The 19,152-nt window shown below is 39.5% G+C and overlaps 2 protein-coding genes across 2 annotated transcripts; both read right to left on the reverse strand.

Annotated features, from left to right (window-relative positions):
• Positions 1 to 549: 549 nt before the first annotated feature.
• cfl1 (cofilin 1) lies at positions 550 to 6,289 on the reverse strand. The gene is made up of 4 exons (XM_070913470.1): positions 6,190 to 6,289; positions 2,563 to 2,873; positions 2,375 to 2,451; positions 550 to 1,546 (listed from the first exon to the last, which is right to left on the reverse strand). Exons 1-4 carry the CDS (start codon positions 6,190 to 6,192, stop codon positions 1,434 to 1,436), a joined length of 504 nt encoding a protein of 167 aa, XP_070769571.1. The 5' UTR covers positions 6,193 to 6,289; the 3' UTR covers positions 550 to 1,433.
• A 1,910-nt stretch (positions 6,290 to 8,199) lies between these two features.
• Positions 8,200 to 18,331, reverse strand: atl3 (atlastin 3). The gene is made up of 14 exons (XM_070913008.1): positions 18,261 to 18,331; positions 16,205 to 16,427; positions 15,291 to 15,425; positions 14,653 to 14,757; positions 14,517 to 14,567; positions 14,270 to 14,326; positions 14,061 to 14,153; positions 13,825 to 13,963; positions 13,613 to 13,740; positions 13,475 to 13,531; positions 13,300 to 13,371; positions 12,859 to 13,050; positions 12,411 to 12,650; positions 8,200 to 10,622 (listed from the first exon to the last, which is right to left on the reverse strand). The coding sequence occupies exons 2-14, from the start codon at positions 16,406 to 16,408 to the stop codon at positions 10,560 to 10,562; spliced, it is 1,536 nt and encodes a 511-aa protein (XP_070769109.1). The 5' UTR covers positions 16,409 to 16,427; positions 18,261 to 18,331; the 3' UTR covers positions 8,200 to 10,559.
• Between the last annotated feature and the right edge of the window lie 821 nt (positions 18,332 to 19,152).

Genomic DNA, 19,152 nt, shown 5'->3' on the forward strand with positions numbered 1-19,152 from the left:
GTGTTTGTGTCAATAGTCTTAGTTTCAAGAGTGGTGTTGGGGCACCCTCCTGTGGTCACAACAGGTACTGCAGCATCAATTAACACCAGGGAAATTCATCCAACAAGTTGTCATTTTTTTAAGCAAAAATGCCAAAACTTCACTCATTGCAGCTCCTCAGATGTAAATATTTACTATTTTCCCCCCCTTTCTGTGATTGTGAAATTAATATATTTGGGTTTCAGACAAAGCAAGTTGGGATTTAGGACATTGTGATGTTCAGTTTTTTCAACAAATGTTCTGATTTAATAGACCAAATAATTAGTGGATAATGAAAATAGTTGGAATTGAATGAGCAGATTCTTTATTACTTAATCATTTGATCCTTGAAATGTAAGACTTTACAAAGGGTGCCATTCACCATAACCATGATGCAATTATAGAAACCAATGTTATGTGACAGATTACCAAAATCTGAAACACCACAAATTTGAGAAAGTAGGCCGACAGATGAAGTTTGTTCTGACAAAACACAAGTAAAATAAAGTGGAAAAAGAGCAGAACAAGTCAGTAGTTTAGTGCTTTTTATTAGAGATAAGGAGACGATACAAAACATCCACCATTCAATATTCAGTCTTAACTCTGACCGCTGGTCTTTCATATACACATCGCTCCCCATCAGACCTTCATAACACCAAAGTTTTTAAATCAAGAGGATCCTGGTTTTAACAAGTACAAGGAATGTTGTCTGTTTACTACATCAAATGCCATGGTTTTCTGACCCAGAACTGGAAATAAAAAGGAATCACTCAAGTTTTGGAATTTGCATGTTGAAAAAGAGAGAAAAAACAATGGAATAACAAAACAAAAAAAGAAAAATATATATATTTAACCGTGTTCCCCCCAGAGAAGGTTTTGTTACATCTTGTGCAATCAAGAGTGAATTAGTTCATACTACACCTAGTCTCAACTACACACACTTACAAAACTTAACTAGAAGTTTGGCAAAAAAAAAATGTAGTTGGAACAATAATTTGTCAGAATTTAATGATTGGAAAACTAAAGTTTTTTTTGTCCGTCTTTTTCTCTGCAATCAGTCGAATGGAACCCAGAAAGAACAAAACCCTCTCCTTAAACATGAACAATATGTGTATTTCAGTTTATCATCATCCTTCTTCAGTTGTATCTTAATGTTTTCCTTAGTGTGTGTTTTGTTCATATTTTTTTATGTTGCGTGAACTGGAATGACAGTCTGCATTTGTGGAATTTTTTTCTCTTTTGTCTGTCACTTGACCCCAAACCCACCCACAATATCCCTCCCCGAGAGTCCCGCAAATGGAGCTGGTTCTGCTTTTGCCCTTCTCCAAACCACACTGGAATGAACAGCTAAACCCAACAGATGTGTCTGAAAGGCCTCGATTGAAGCCAGAGAGAGAGAGGGGGGGGGGCAATATTTATATAGGGGATCCTTCCAGGCTGACTACTGACGAGCCACCGAGCTTTTCTGCCAGGGTGTGCCGGTCTTTCAGGTCTTCCAAACCGTTCACCTGCCACTCATGCTTAATACCTAAAATTAAAAAAAATATGTCAGCATTAAAATAAGTTGTACAAGGTTTCAGACAAAGAAATAAATCTCACTGCATCCTCACTTTTATTAAACAAAGTTTAGGTCAATAGACATTCATCAAGTAAGCTTCACCAAACTGTTGTTTAATAGGAGCAGGTCATGTTATGAATAGATAAAATCCTCTATCAGGTATGTGTAATTTTAATTGTCACAATATAGTAAGTCTTCTGAAAAAAAAATCAAGTGAGAAAGTATAGATAAAATTAACTAAATACAACAAAAACATTTTTTATGTATTCTGAACACTTCCTGGTGAAAAGCAGCATGAGCACTGGCTGATGGCTACCGATGCAAAAGTAAACCATGAAAAGGGGTGTAGGTCCCACTCTGACAGAATGGGGAAGTACGTGAATACAATGTGGCCACTAAGAACATATTGCACATGTTAAAAATCATATGAAGTTGCGTTTCTGAGGGACAGGTCTGGCTCTTTAGCTAGAAGAGGCTAAACTGCTCTGCAGAACTGAGGGGAAGTGCTGAGTCAGATGATTATTCTCACACACACACACACACACACACACACACACACACACACACACACACACACACACACACACACACACACACACACACACACACACACACACACACACACACACACACACACACACACACACACACACACACACACACTTAACAGAAACACATTTATTAGCGCAGCTTTAAGTTTAGGTATGGGCTGTGTTTGCGTCTGCAGCTTTGTGATTCTCAAACCATTTATCCATCAACAAAACTATATAACTAGATGCACACTGCTTTTGTATTTACCTTCGAATTTTCTCTTGATAGCATCTTTTGAGCTGGCATAGATCATCTTGCTCTTCAAAGGGGCACTCTCTGGGGCCCTGCGAGTGAGGGGAAAAATATTAGCTGGGTTAGGGTTAATATTATTAAGCTAAAAAGTCATCTTAATGATGGTCATAAAACCTTTAATGTATGATAATAGCCCCCCTCACCAGAAGATGAAGACCAGGTCCTCCTTCTTTGTTTCTTTGGTCTCATAGGTGGCGTCATACAGGGCGTAGCGGCAGTCGTCTGGGGGCAGCATCTTCACAAAGTGCTGGTATGGGTCCTGGACGGTGGTTCCCAAGTCACCCAGCAGGATCTCTTTGCCATCATCCAGAACAATGTTCTTGAGGTCCTTGCTCATGCAGAACAGAATGGCCTTCTTCCTCTTCCTCTTCTCATCCTCGTTCGCCTGAGCCTTACGCACCTTCATGTCGTTGAAGACTGCGATGACTTCATCTGTGACTTTCACACCGGAGGCCTGTGGAGAGAACAATCTGTTAATTCAAGACTCTGATGTATCGAAAGTCGTTTTTACTGCAACTGGCCATGTTTTTAAAAAAATTGATATCAAAGCCACAGCAAACTTTAATATAGCATACAACCCATAATAGTTACTTGACTGGCTACACAAAGCTACCAGTTCATTAATGCAGGTTTCACATAATAAAAAAGTCAATATAATTGAAATGTGCTTTTTTCACGCAGGATCAAGCAGAAAATCCACTGGCTTCTACCTTTTTAGTCCTATGATATTAAACTAAATATCTTTGGGTTTTGAGACAAAACAAGCAGTTTTAATATTTCAACTTGGGCTTTGGTAAATTGTGATACATTGACCTGAAGCTAGAAAATAAAAGACAGATTCATTGATAATGAAAGTAATTGTTAGTTCCCACCCTCATACTGTGTAACCAAAGTGATAGTTTTGCCTGACTGTTGCCAATGTCTAACAGGCCAGAAGTGACGACTTCAGCACAGTAAATACAGACACCATGAAACTGAAAAAAGGCCTGAGAGGGCGGCATGTGACTATCACACACACACACAGCAGGAATGCTTCTGGGACGACGACTGATAAGGGAGAATGAAATGCAAAGGTGTGGCTGTAACAAGCCGTTAGCCATGGTGGTGGAAGAGTTAAGCTGTGTAATACAATCTGAAAATTATCTAATTGTCAGCAAAGTTGGTCCAAATGAAAGCACTGATGACTCAGTCAGTACAGCCTTTTAATTCAATGTATTATGTATAAACGGTCAGACTGTAAGAATACTGAAGGACAGAAATAAAATGTGGCCATACTGCATGTCCAAAGTCCACCTCAAATGTGAATACTAAATAAGTTCAGCTGGCAGGTCTCAGTTTCTGTGACTGCGACAGGACGTAAGTTCGTTCTGCAAGCAGAGGAACAGCCATGTATCTCTACCATAAAGATGACCATGTGGGTGAGGGTGTGGTCAGGAATTAAGCGTTTCAGTGCAGAGTTCAGTCACAGACAATGAGGCTTCTGTAGAAAAATAAAATACAAGTCACATTGCACAGTCACAGCTGCTCCATAAACTCACTCAGCAAGGTCTTCTGACTCTGTTTAAGGCACTCCATCACAGGAAAATGCAATCTCAGGAGAAGATGGAAGAAAACCACTATCTACCAACAATGTGTCAATGGAAAAAAAAAAAGACAATGAAAAAGGAAATAATGGGGCAGGAAAGACGGAAAAGGAACCAAACCGCAAAGCAGCACAGGCAAGCACTGTATGTTTGCTCAGGGCGTGAAAGACTTGTGAGATAATTTTAAAGTAATAATTAACTAGCACACAAACTTACTCACTTCCTTAATCCCATCCATCTATAAAATAAGAATTGAGCTTAATATTTTTCCCCATGTTCCTCACATAGCAAAGTCGGTTCCCAAATATTTGCTTAAGTTTACAAATTTCTATACTCTTTGCATACAAGACGTGACACATTTGCCTCACTGCATCCTTCCTCCATGGTGAAGACGAGAAGTTATTATAGCCATATTCTTTGCACATCTCATTTTTCTGTAAAATCAATAAAATATCTTCCACTTCTTCCTTCCCACTGCCTCTCTTTGGCCTATTTTGCCACAATACTGTTGATATTCTGTTTATTTTTTGTTGTGGTAGCAAGCTAATATCACCATGGTGATTGCTTAACTCTGACCATATCTAATCTTAACCATGGATACTTTTTTTTTACAGAAGTCAAGGTTCAAGTGACTCAACACAGTTTAAGTCTTGAATTCCTCTACAGATATTAACGGTTAAGATTACAGGCCTCACACAATTTCACTTATAAACACAGGCCTAATGGGATTATATTCAAACTCTTCAAAATAAAACATGGCAGATTTAATGATGTCAGGTTGTTAGCGGTGCAGACTCAGCAATGAAAGGCAAGGGACAACATTGCTGGATGTTAATAAAAACTGTGATACAAAATTTATTATATTACAAATATATAATACTATGAATTTCTATGTTTTGTGCGATATTGATGCCGGTCAATGTATCCGGCATCGCTATGCTTCTCTAGTGTTAGGTGTATGTATGAATAAATAGAGGAATCCGTTAATTATTCCCTCATGATATTGTGTAGTAGTCTAATGGCGTGACGGGCGTGCAGCGTGTATAAACGGCTGTACAAATTAGATGCGCAACTAAAAAAAGATGCGCAGTACCGATCATGAAGATCCAAAGACAGAGGCCCGTTAGCTTCAGCTAGCGGATCCAACACGGCCAAACTAGCGTTACATAATGGTGACAAATCCGTCAAATATTTGTAACATCCTAATGGATACATGGCAAAATTATCACATGGCAAATGGCAGTAAATTAAATCTAACTGTAGATTTGTTATAATACGGCACCAAACAAAATGGTCTTTGCACCAAATTCAGGGTGGGGCCATGAATGCAGTACACGCACATGTGTGCGTTAGCTTGCTATATAAGGCAAAGCTCTGCTCAAACGGATCATTCGTTTGACGATTCATTCATTTAGTGTCACAACGCAACTCGGCCATAAACCTACAAATTGTCCATGTAGTATTACTGTGGGCGAAAAGTGATCTGACTTTGAGCACGTAGTCAACCAGGACCTAACATACTGTTAGCGAGGGCGCCGGGTTCAGACAAAGAACAAGGAAATCACAGCTAGCGCCAGCCATAATGGGCGTCATTTTATGCCTTTGCTAACGTAGCCACTTCAGCTAACAATACCGTTAGCTAGTTAGCCCCGAGGCTCTGCTGCACCTGCCAGCGCTGTTATTATGTGGAAGCGTCGACGAGCAGAGATGAAATAACGGAAACATGATGCAGTGGAAACACTGCAACAGCGTCATGACAACGGTGATCGTGTTAACACAGGCACGGTCCTCTTTGCGTTTTCTCGGCGAAACACGGGGAGATGAACGAAATGGCGCCAGTTGTTTGGGACCGTCACTCCGATATCTGGTCGTTATCACAATCTTTTGAAAACTACCCACAAAAAAATCGCCGAGTGTGATAAATGTAAAATGCGGCCTCGCCGCGCTCTGTGAAAGCATTATTAGCTGCCAGGCTCTCGGACAGCAGCGCTGTTTGCTGCCTAGCACCGGCGCTAGCAGCGACTCCTGCGGCAGAGAGCCGGCTTGCTACGTTTGAGGCTAAAACCAATAGATGAAAATAAACAAAAATTGACCTCAAACCTTCCCACATCTTGAGATTAAGTCTATAACAGGCTGTCAAAGCAGCGAGAATACACCAAGTGTGATTAAAAACGATGTTAGACCTACCATTGCTGTAGCTCTGAATAGGTCAGCGTCTGCGTAGAAATTGAATGGACTATGATGATGAATTGTCGGTCTCGCTCACACACTGGATACACAACGTGAACACGCCTATAAGCGCGACCGTGGCTCGAGCAAGGTGCACGAGCGGGAGCGCATCGTGGTCATGCGCAGCGCATGTCTGTTAACTATGACTGTTGTTGGTTGGTGTTTACTATGAATGTATTTTGTCATTTGTGATAACACAAAGAGGACCGCAGATCTAATGTAATTATTAATTAGCTTCAGTTCAATACCTTATACACACAAATTAAACAGGTAATAGGCAATAATGATTATCAGGTACATTTTTAACATATTGACCACTGTTATTAAACGTGACACTAATTCGCAACAATATTTTACCTCTTAATTTTCAAATATTTTCTTTATTTTCCTCTACTTTTGCCTGTGTTATTGTCACCTTCTACTATTCATTTTATTTCATTTGGCGGTGACGGCCAGCGTGCGTGAGCAAATCAAACTTACCAAACGGGTATCGGAGAGCATTGTGGGAATATGTTTGTGTAAAATTTGAATAGACCCACAAATCTCTGGTAATATGTGAAAATTATAAAAAGGATTTAATTTAGTTCTTGATGTAAATACAATTAAATTACCACGAAGATTGTGATAAAAGGCATTTGCCAGAGCTTTTGATGCTCTGCAGCTATAGGCTACCTTTATAGTTTAGCTTTTTTTGGTAACCTGTTTAAAAAACAAACCATGAATATATGTTTATTGTGACGAATGCTGTAATATCAGTACCCGTTTCAAACACGTGAATAAGTGCTATTAATTATTACACCAATGGCGTGATGAGTGATTAATAAATAAAGGTGTTGTGCTGCTGTTTTAACCGACATTCAGCAGACAGACAGGCGCAGAGCGGTTTTCAGGATGCGAGGAAGTTCTCCGCCGCCCATCCCCTCTCTCCGCCTCCCTCCTCTCTCCTCCTCCCTCCTCTCTCCCCTCCCCTCCCTGCGGTTTTTGTTGGACTCACTTCCAAATATGGAAGCGAACGGTGAGCGGCGGCGGTCAGTGCACGCGCCTCGCTCACAGCACGAGGAGGGTCGGGCCGCGACGCTGATCACCATATAAGGAAACAAGGGACACGAAATTCGCTGTAGCAGATTTTTGTTCTCGGCATCTCGTTGAGGAGAGAGAGAGAGAGAGAGAGAGAGAGAGACAGAGGGGGTCAGTGTGTGGATGAGAGGCAGCGGCGGTGGGAAGACGAGCAGTGGAAGATAATGACACGTTTCTCCGGAGAATTCAATGATGCTGCCGCTATCCTATCACAGCTGAAGTGCCGTTTTTGTTTGTGTTATAGCTTAACGGTGCTGTGATTGTAAACACAAAGCATGCCAAACATGACCTACATTCATGATGTGGCGAAACAACCGACAAAAACAACTGTAGTTTCCATCAAAAGCACATTAACTCACATGTCGCCAATATTATCCTCAAATCTGCCATTCAGTAGCTTCTAAACAAAATATTGTTCCACCTTAGCTGACAAAATGTTATCGTGTTTAATAGCTTTTTGTTTATACTGCTAACATACAGTAGCTTCACTCATAGTGAACATACTATATGGTGTTGCTGCTCATACTGAACATTGACATTACACTGTATAATGGTTCGTTGATATTGTACATATTACAGTGAAGATTACATTTACTCAAACTGTAGCCTATATATTACATTTCAGTTTATTGTTTAAATTGTACCATAATTCATGTATATATATAATATCTTTATGCACTTTGCTGCTGTTTACATCTAGTTGAATGCTAAGCTGCATTTTGTTTTACTGGTACTTACTCTGTACTTCATATGCAATCTGAAACATTTTGTGGCTGCACAACTACATGAAATGAAAATCTCGAAATTAAATAAAAGCCTGACATAAGTAACATTTCTGTAAACTTGTAAATGACAAAAAAACAGTTAAAAGAATAGATTGGAAAGATGCAATAACAGTTTCAAGCTTTGTTTATTCTTTATAAAACAGCATTTCTCAAGTCAAGGCCACCATAGCCCTGCAAGAGATGATTACATTAGCCGTTACTACAATATTGCATGCATTTATTCACTTTTGGAATGAGCTGTGTGTAAAAAGCACCAAAGAGGAGGGGAAGTGCAATAGAAAGTGCTTGTAAAACATCTTGAAGTTTCCTCCTCTTGTGGAAAGGTACAGACATGGAATGTGCAAAGTGATGGTCAAAAACCATGGACTGAGAAAGTCACATCCTCCATATTTCCACATTTCTTTTTTTTGGCCCTGTATTCTTATGACGAACACCTTCAGTATCATGGAATAACTGTGAGATTAAAGCACTGTTAATTAGCTTTTTATGTCTGCACTCTGTATTTAAGCACAGTAAATATATGGTTAGTTGTTGCAGCGCACAATGCAAAATCAGCACAGACTACAGGATCTTACTTTTGCTCTCAGGTCACACAATCTTGTGATATTTACAAAACTACGTGCTTCCCATTCCACTTCTCCAACCCAATGTTTCTGAATGAGCCTGCGTTTCATGGTATTCTGAGATGTAGGGCATGGTTGCAAATAATCAGAGTCCTTTAATCCAATGCCTGATTCTTTCTGAGTTGGCTTGAGAAACCCTGCTTAGCCCCACAAACGAAAACTAAAGCCTAATAAATCCACCTTTTTAATTCCTTGTATGACTGATTTTTGGAAAATACGGCTGATTGGTTAAATGGTTGCAGGTAAGTGAGGACCAAAAAACATAAGTCAGCCCAAATGTATTATTTGTCCTTTTTCTGTAATGTGGTTTCATTATGTGTTACGCAACGTTACGTGGAAGTTATCTGAAGCAAAGCTCTGACCCAAACACGCAATAGTTTCAAGCTGGATTGATATCCATGTATAGGGATTATTTCACCAAAAAGACAAAGCTTGGGAAATTCAAAAATAAGTTTTATAGTTAATGAGAATCTGTCAAATAGTTTAAATATCCCATGTAGCTGCAGCCAGATCACCAATGTGAACTACAAACTGCATCACAGTGATGTCTCACAGTGTTTTCTCACAGTGGAGCTGATAGCACGGGCTACGAATGGTTGCTTTATGTCAGGAAATAATTTCTGAGGTGCAAACAAACACGACTACATGTTGAGGATTTTTGGCAACTACCAAATCTGATCAGAATCTGTCCAAGTGCTGCAACTCAGTCCCATCTTCTAAATGTTTCTACTGGTCATTACTTGCATTTTCTGTCTATTTAAATATCCTGCTTGCTATTTGTTATATGTTTAACACAGTATTTTCTCTCCGAGTTCATTGCAGTCACTGCCATTTCTACGTTTTCACAGGAATAAAACTGTTCACACTGCAGATTATATCTTATCTTACATTTACTGAGGTTTGAAGTGATAAGAGTACAAGGCCAAAGTATAATTCAAATATTTAAAGCTAACTCTTTGGCTGACTGGTCGCTTGTTTTATTATGCTGGGCATTCAACACCTTTGAGTATTCCAATAATGTCTTATCTTTGGAGTTGGAAAGTTTTTGCTGAATATAAGTTTCAATATATAATTTCTCTAGAGGACTTTAGTATATCGTATCAAAATCTAGAAAGTGTAACACATTTCCATCAAAGAATAAAATGGCAAAGCACTTGAAACGAATGAGATTCACTTGAACCCCAGTTACATGCAGCCTCCAAAATCTACTGTGCTATATAGAAAGTGCGTATCCTCTTCTCCGGTCAAAGTAGTGACAGTTCACCCTTCTAGAAATGCTAGTTTATATCAAATATAAAGCAAATCCACAAACAGAATGGAATGTTTTTAAGGCCACAAAGTAAAAAAATATAGCCACAAAGAAATATGTATAAATGTATAAGCTATAAAGCCAGATTTTAAAGTTATACTGCAGAAGCTTTGGTTGAAAAACACCCTGACTACCACTGTCTGAACAATATACAGCCAAGAAAGAAACATTCAGCTGAAATAGAAAATTTAAGTGTTTTATAAGTTTAAAGGTAAACATCGACTTGTCTATTAAGACCAATTGTAAACTTGTAAAATGATGGCAGTGCCAATTTAAGACATGTCTCAATAAGAGGGATTTAACTCCCTGCCTCAGTGAATCCAGTCATCTTTATATGAGCCTGGACTTTACCAGGCAGAGTAACCTGCATAATAAAGATGCTGGTGAATTGGCATCATGTTTGAAACTTGTGCCAGCGTAGTTTAGCTGCATGTTTGTTCCAATGGGTGGCATGATAAGGCTTGAAGTGCTGAATGTGTGCTTGTGTTGTGCGCTGGTTGCATTGCATCGAGATTATGAAGGTTCAGAGGTCCTCTAACTGGATTTCTTCTGGTCAACAGTGCTGGTGCCTCTCGACTTGTTCAACACCACGGTGGCCTGAAAACAGAGAGAAAAGAGGAAGACACTTGACTTCATTTGACTTCATACTGTCAAGTGCTTCTTGCAACATTCGCCCACTTCCGTTTTTTTATGTTGTGGTTAATTCACTGAAGCTTCAAGAACAGTCTTTTATTTTCCCAGGTTTTCAAGCTGAAGTTCAAAATGCACACCTCCTACTATATTGCTCTACTAGCTAACCATACTAGCTAACGGTCAAGAGTGGTTTTATATGATCGGTGGGATTTGTTAGTCATCTTAAATCACATTTGATACATTTATGCAATGTCCCCTGAGTTCAAGATGAGTCATCTACCACATTTTTAAGTTTCACAAGAAGAGGAAAGGAACTTTCAAGAACAGCCAAGCTGTTTTCCGCAAACAAGCTCTGATAAATAAACTGTATGCAACCTATCTAGCACCAAAAAGCCGACAAACGAAGCTAGCAAATAGCTGGTGAACACTGTCAGGAAGGCTGACTCCAATGATAAATATGCCACCTAGTGTACTCCACTAGAAGTGCCTGTCAGATGGTCGAACAGCGTCTGAAACTCCTTCCACACCTTACCAATCAATTAATTAGTGGTGTGTGTGCAACAATTTCTGTAACTTTCCAAAACAGACAGACAATCTCACGTTCCCTCTCACTTCACGCTGCGTGAACGGAGGAGAAACAGTAAGCAGGGTTTGAACTTGTCTCTTTTGATCTATTTTTTTCATTCTTCACACAACTACCTCTATCTTTTTGTGTGAACAACTGGGTGCAACACTATGAATGTCTTCCAGGAGAGAGTATCTGGAAGTGTGTGGCATTATTCCTATATTTAAACTATCATTGCGTCTCCCCTCTCTCTATGACGGCAGCCTTCGAGTCCGGCTCCAGACACTTTTGCCTGGCAAAAAAAACAAACAGTACAAAACCATTTTCCCCCCAGCATACCCCTGCCTTAAAAGACAACGCCAACAATTTAGCATTGCACTCCTATAACGTTGTCAGAGTCACAATGGACAGTTAACAAAATGATTGATGATGATATAGCATTTTTTCTTTCACACATTCTTCTTCCTTGTCAAAACCTGGCGCCTACATTACCCACGATGCAACCTGACCACTGACAGTTTGGTTGGAGATTCGGGTGTGATATGCCAGTAGCGGCTGAAGTATCTTTTTTTCTGGGTCCTTCTTCCCTCTTGTGGCTGATAATTGATTAATGAAGCTTAAAAGCATTTTCAAAAGGCAAATTCAGTAGAAAGGAAACTTTAAAACAGGTTGTTTGAGGCCAAAGGCACCACTAAAGGGACTCAGATTGCGGTTAACCTGTGATTTCAAGCAGCCACATGACTATTGGCCTTTTTCTGGTGACAGCACATTCTTTGCTACTCTCAAAAAGGTATGAAATGACCAGACCTAAGCCTGCAGCAAAGTATACAAACAAGCAAAGGCTATCATGCCTTAGCCATGATAGCCTTTGCTTGTTTGTATACTTTGCTGTGTTCCCTTGTGTTTCTCAAACTGCACGAGCATGTTTGTCATGAATGTCACACATTACATGAATCAATAAACTAAAATGGAACTTGTTTATTTGTTTTTGTTACCAGTTTTTAGCAGGTCAAAAGCTAGATTACTGGATTGCTGGATGCCATTGCAATTGCTCCCTCTAGTGACTTTTACTGGTACATGCATCAAAAAAAGGCTACAATGACTAAAAGCCCAGAACGCCATATAGACAGACATCAGTTAACAATAAATCAATAACTGACCACTTCGACCAGCCCCGTCATTCTCACCTGCTCCAGGACGACACCTGCAGCCTGGTCAATGGCTCCTCCGACGTGATGGTACCGTCCAGAGTAGCGGATGAAGGCCCACGTCAGCATGGACATCATGACCACACCCAGAATACAGTCACACACCAAGGCAAAGGTAGACAGGCCAACAAAGAGGAGCACGCCTGACAGCACGTAGAGGAGGCACACCAGGACAAACAGCACTGCAGGTGTCCGGAAGGCGCTGAAGAGATTTTTTGACTTTTATAGCAAAGAGAAAAACAGATGATTAAGAACACCTTTCAAATCATATCATTGCCAAAAAATACACTACAATAGCCTACAATCAGAATAATTTAAAGCAGCTGCACAGTTTTGCTTTGTATAACTAATGTTGATAAATGCTTTTGCGTTCATTCTTTAAAAACAGAGATAAAGGTTATATCATGTTTATGGAATAGCCTCTTACAGCATTGTGCTTGGTGTAGGACTGCCACATTTCCTCCAGCTCCTTTTCCAGCTGTGCATGGTAACGGTCACAAAACTCCTGCCCGCCCATCTTCTTGGTCGAGGAGAAGACGTGAAGAGCCTCTCGGAATAAAAAGTGATGCTTCTCCTCCAGAGAGTCGGGAGACACATAGGGCAAGTCTCCCCCACACACCTTAGAAAGGAAATCAAAGAGAAAAGGGACTTGTGCAGCCAGGATTATATGAACATCACCAGTCAGTTCTTCTTAATATAACAGGATTATTAATCCTTCCTCTGTTGATAACAATACAAATACTCTTCTGGTACAAAGTGGTATATGAAAATATAACTCTTATGGTGTTTCCATGTCCCACAATGCCAACAATGATCCCCAAACAGTGAGTGAAGAGGTGCACCCTCTTTCACATGTAAGTGAACCCACCTTCTCCATGTTCTTGTAATACTGATCTTTGGCTGTTGCTACAGCTGCCAGGTTATTGGCCTCTGCTGTAGCCTGGTGAGACAAACAGGTATATGTTAAATGTATAAGAGTGAAAAACAAAAACAAGTCAAAATTATTCATGATCCTAGTTAACATGTGTTATTCCTGCACATACCATGAGCATAGTCTTTGGCTGTGGCAAGTCTTCTCCCTGGTAAATCTTGATGTAAGCCTGGTAAAACAAACATTACAGTATTAGATATGAAAAACTGGTTCGGGTTTGGCAGAAAAACTCAGATAAAGAAGACGTTACCTTGAAGTACTCCAGCAGGCCCCGGCAAGTGACTTTGTTTCCATTTATTTCTTTCTCAGCCAGACGATCCGGGTGCAGCAGTTTAGGAATCAGACTCTGCAGCTGCTCTCTGAACTCCGGGGCCACATCTGACAGTATAAATATATCAAAACTCAGGACAGCACTCTGCTAAATACCAACCTTAACCAAAGTATAATAGTATGGGATCTTACCATTTAGTTGTCCCTTAAAAGCAGGGCTGGTGGCAACGTTCAACCCAGGGTGAGGTAACAAGAAGCAGGAAATTTGGGTGAAGCATGAATGGATGTGCTCCCTCACTGTTTGCAGCTCCTCATGTTGGGCCTCCTTTACCTTTAAAATCAACGCAATAGTAAAGTGAAACTCAGTATTCAAAATCAACTAAGTGTATTTATTATATTTGGCCAAACCAACAAGGAAGAATTGGTACCTGTAACCGTTTATCAAGGAATTCATTGCCTCCTTTAAACCCGTAGGTATATTCATAGGGAAAGCTCCAGTCCCTGATTAGGAACATCAAAGACTGTAGGAGGAAAAGAAAGTTCAATTAAAACATTTTATGTCAAACGGAGCAACAAAAACAATCAGATACACGTCCAACATCATCAATAATTAATCAAATCCTGTGGTTTTTCTTACCTGAAAGGGCTTCAGAAAGATCTCATCCATGGCAAGACGACCATACTCTGTGAACAGCTGTGAGGAGGAGGCAGCCATGATGCAAAATTAATACCGAGATGCAAAAATCTGGAGAGCACCTAATGTTAAGCAGTGAAAAACTTACTGAAACACCTTTCTGTTAGATGCACAAAAATGTCCTATGGCTTAAAAAAGAACTAATAAATCGTATAACATATAAACTCTTGTCATATTAATGTAAACAGACCTGTAGCTGCTGCAGATCATCCTCTTGTATGTTCTGTGACAGATTGTAGATCTACAAAAAGAGAAATGATGTAAGCAAACATTACAAGAATATTGAGAAATTATTAAATCAGTGATAATCAGAGGAGATCGGCCACCTGTATCGAGCTGGTCATGGTGCTGAGGGCAAAGATGGTAGCACAGTCTTTCACGGTAGACTGGTTATCAAAGGCTCCCTGAGTGTCCATCAACACTACTGCCACCTACAGGAGTAGAGAGACAAGTACAGCACATGACATGAACACTGTGAGCAGAGTCGTTAAAAGAACAAAGCCTGCAATATGTGTTAGAAATGTACCTTAAAGCTGTTTTAATTCACCCCCCAGAAAACACAAGTTAAAATGATTTAAACAGAGAAAAAAAAAGCAAATAATCACAGACCAGAAAATGTTTGACATTTGTGCTAGATCAATGTCTTAAATGATTAATCGATTATCAAAATTATTCTTTATACAATTTCTGTAGTTCGACTATCCAATTAATCTTTTCTTCACTACAAACATGCAAGTCAGACTAACTAATGAGAGAGTGTAGTTACAAAGATGACGAGTGAAAAGGTCAATGGGGGGATAATATCAGATGAAGTAAACAAAAATCAGATAATGACCCAAGTAAAAGACCTTTCATGGAAATTTGTTCTAAATACTTGGTCTTAGTTGATTTTACAGTAGTTTTTCAGTAAACATCCCACAACACACAGGCACACATACAGTACACAAATAAATTGTGCATGTACCTCTGTCCCATCGCTCTTTTGGACGGGGAAAACTTCACTCCACAGCTGGATACCTGTTGTCTCTGGTTCTGAACCCCCTCTCCAAGAAAATCCAGTCAGCGGCTCATCATCCTGACCCAGCCAGTTGTCACTACCCTGCAGAAATACAAATTACACTTTCATGATCAGACAGGGGCAAGCTGGGGCTTCTATGTGAAACTCTGTGTATCCTAAACCTCTGGCTTATTCAAAAACTGAAAACATGCCTCATCTCAGGTACTTCCAATGACACTGAAAAATACAGCAGACATTTTACCCTGATGTGTTAATAGAAACTCCAGCTGTTCTGCATAATTTACTACAAGTACTAAGTGGAGTGTAGACCTCAGTCAGGTCATTATCTCCCCAGTTGGCTATTCTTTTGACTGCACTGGGTAAACAATAAAAATATGAAATGGTAGCCCACATTTGGCCTGATGGTGGCACTACAGCAAAGGTAATGGAGTTACCAAAATCAATGAGATTTATCAATGAGCACATCAAATACAATGCCAAGCATTGGGTTAGCTTACAAGTACAGACTCCACTCCTTAGTATAGCTAATGACTGAATTCTCAATTATCATCAAACTAGTTAGTTCACATGTTCCAGCAGGGATGGGCATTAATGCGGCATGACTGCATAAAGGATTTCATTCCAACCACAGACAGTAAGTGATTTTCCAGGTTATCACACCTTCAACACAGCTCAACTCAACACAGGACGAACTAGTCAGTATCACTTGCTGTGACCTCCCTGCTACAAAGCACCCATTAGCCAACATGACAGCATCAAATAAGTCCTCTTTAGGTGAGTGACCTCTGAGTGCTGCAGACAGATATGGGAGTTAAGATATAATGTCTGACACTGAAAGATCATGTTACAGTGCGACTCACCTTTCTGTACATGTAGCGGAGCATGAAATCAAGCAGGAAGCTCTTGCCCTTCCTGAAGGCTCCGGCCACTGAAAGCACCACCACATGTTTGTCTCGCACTTCAGGAGCCAACAGAACCCGAGCCAAAGCCTCTGTGTCCAAAGCAAAGGAGTGATCCTCCTTGCACACTGTGACGATCTGAACTGGTCCTGGTTCACTCCCCATCCTTAAGAGGTACTAGTCACTGAATATCACAGACAAAAACATCAGGTTGATATTAGCACAGGAACAATTTTAGGGCTGCAACTTGTGACTTTTTTTAAAAAAATAACTGATTTATCTGTCCAATTTTTTAACGTCTTTACCTTATCACAAAAGATGAAAAATGTTCAAGGTGACAACTAACAGTTCATACCCCCAAACAAATATTAATGTACAATGACATGAAGCATAGAAACCAGCAAATCATCACATTTGAGAAACTGGGAATGGTGAATCTTTGACATTTTTTCTTGATAAATTACTTAAATAATTAATCGATTGAATAGTTGAATAGTTCATTTTCTGCCATTTGACTGATTGAGTCAGCAGTTATTTGACTAAAATCACTTTTAGTCTGCGACAGAGAATTATTTGATTCAATTTTGTTCATCACTTTTAGTTTTAGGCTCCTATAATGAAAATTTCACAATAGAGTTATCAATGAATTAACTAATGGAAAAAATATTATTCTGAGCAGCTGTGGCACATGAAGTGTTTCCCTGTCTGCCCATCACCAGAACAGAAATCATTCAAAATAAATTGGTCACAAGAAAACTAATGGAAAAATAATCAGTAGATGAATCAATAATGATAATAGCCATTAGTTGTAGGCCTAAAGGACAAAATTCCTTAAAGATCACTCTCAGACATGCAACTGATTTTCTTTCCAGCTGCACTAAGATGTGAGATTGGATGAAAATCACACTCTAAGCTGTACACTCAGTAAATACCATTTCGTCTGTGCTTAATGAGAAATCAGACATGCACTGATCTTTTCATCAGACACAATATTTATCTCTGTGTTTAGCTGACAGTGGGGTGCTCTTATGGGTGTCATGCTGCTTTGCCTCCAGCTAGTGGATTCAACATGCACGGAGCAGTTAAAATGAACAGTGAATTGGAGAATACACAGTTCATTTCAGCTGCTTCAATGGACGTAATTGTTGTTGCTTTCTGAGGAGGACGTCCTCTCCCATGATGAGTAAGACAGGGAGGCGCTTTCATAACAGCTTATCTGTGGTTATAATACCGAGAGCTTAGCTCTCTCCTTTCACCAAAACACTCAACACCTCAAGGGTGTGGCATTCAGCAGTAGCATGCCAGGCATATCTGGACAGTGAATGTGTTGGACCAAGTTCATGCATTGAAACAAGGTGCAAAATTAACTTTTTACTCCATCGGCCAAATGGCTAGTGAATGTTCACATTTTACCATCCACTACAGATTACCATTGTTTTTTTGGCTGGTGATTGAAACAAATTTACCAGTCAGTTGCATATTTTACCAGCATTTGGCTGGTGGCTGGTGCTAATGTTGTGCCATGCAATGAAGTAAAACTTTCTGCAGCTATGAGACCAAACCGAATTTTGTAATCTGTCTGCGTTTTGTTGTGAGCAAGTACGACATAAGATAAACTAAATTGTACAGTACCTTCTCTATAATTATCATTGCTTGATGTTCGCTGACTGCCACTTAACGCTGACAGCGATGTTAGCTACGCTGGCACCAGTATAGCTAGCTAAGCTAAACAGAGCTCTAACGTTAACCTACTAAAGATATATTCGAGAAGATCAATAGCTAACTGAAGCCCATAACTATTGACGGCCTATCTTACCAGTTAGTGACTGTAGCTAATAGCCTGTATGTCTGCATGCACTCAAACAAACACAGTAAAAAGCTAACGCGTATCCGTTGTTAGCTGTTAAAGGAAACAAGTGTTAAGAAATAACGATGCAGCAATCATTTAAGATGCCTGAATTAGTTTTAAAATAACGTATCGCCTAGCTTTAACTCATGTTTCACAGCGTAATGTTACCTTTGGTGTCTTCAAACGGCTTCAACAAAATCTCATGAGAGTCGAGACACAACTGAAACGTGACTTTTTTTTACACTGGCATGAAAACAAACATGATAACTTTTTTCCACCACGAAATTCACAAACTTCCGCCTTCAGCCCGCGCAACACCCTATGGGAAAGGTAGTCTTTGTTTGGTTTCCCTTTTGTACTTTAGTCTGTCTATGAACTACGTTACCCAAAGTGTCAAGGCTGCCTCATAGCTAAGGGAAATGTAGTTTTTAATGTAAAAGTTACGAATACGGAACTGTAATGTAAAACAGAAGTTAGGTTGTTTTACGTATGCACAAATCATATCTGAAAGATTTGCGCGTTTAAACAATACAATGTTGCTTAGCAACAGGCTTTTGTTTGAGGACATACCATGTAGATATCTAGCAGACTGTATGAAAATACCCAAACATATCCTACAACAATTTATATGGTAACAAACTGCAATGCAACCAAAACGCAACTGAACATAAAAAACAGGCCATTTTAATTCACAAGAACAGCATGACAGATTTTATTTGTTAGATAACAAAATCTAAAGCTTTTGAAAATACATACAATTTACAAACAGAAATCCAGTGTGCCCTGAAATGTAAAGTGGTTTAAATGGCAGTGAGTTCATCTTACATTTTAACTCAAAATTCCAATCAAACTATTCCTGATTGAAGACAACTTAGCTTAGAAGATCATATAAGGTTTTCAAATTCACAGAAAACTAAAAGACATTCAGTAACATAGCATCATGTACATAAAATTAACTACAGCATATGTGATCTAAAGAATGACGATGGGTGTAACTAAATGAATTAGAAATAAAATTGTAAGGACTTATATGATTGTAATTGAGTAGTGCTTTCCCACT

Source organism: Enoplosus armatus, chromosome 10, assembly GCF_043641665.1.
Source record: "Enoplosus armatus isolate fEnoArm2 chromosome 10, fEnoArm2.hap1, whole genome shotgun sequence".
NCBI classification, from domain to species: domain Eukaryota; kingdom Metazoa; phylum Chordata; class Actinopteri; order Centrarchiformes; family Enoplosidae; genus Enoplosus; species Enoplosus armatus.

Bases quoted from the DNA above. Each gene is read 5' to 3' on its own strand.
- atl3 (XM_070913008.1), bottom strand. From the start codon at position 16,408: ATGGGGAGTGAACCAGGACCAGTTCAGATCGTCACAGTGTGCAAGGAG. The intron at 14,758-15,290 runs GTACATGCACAA...CTACTCCTGTAG, and splicing joins AAAAGAGCGATGGGACAGAG to GTGGCAGTAGTGTTGATGGA. The intron at 10,623-12,410 runs GTGAGAATGACG...CTCTGTTTTCAG, and splicing joins CAGGTGTCGTCCTGGAGCAG to GCCACCGTGGTGTTGAACAA.
- cfl1 (XM_070913470.1), bottom strand. The intron at 2,452-2,562 runs GTGAGGGGGGCT...CCTCACTCGCAG, and splicing joins GACCTGGTCTTCATCTTCTG to GGCCCCAGAGAGTGCCCCTT. The intron at 1,547-2,374 runs GTAAATACAAAA...TTTTAATTTTAG, and splicing joins TATCAAGAGAAAATTCGAAG to GTATTAAGCATGAGTGGCAG.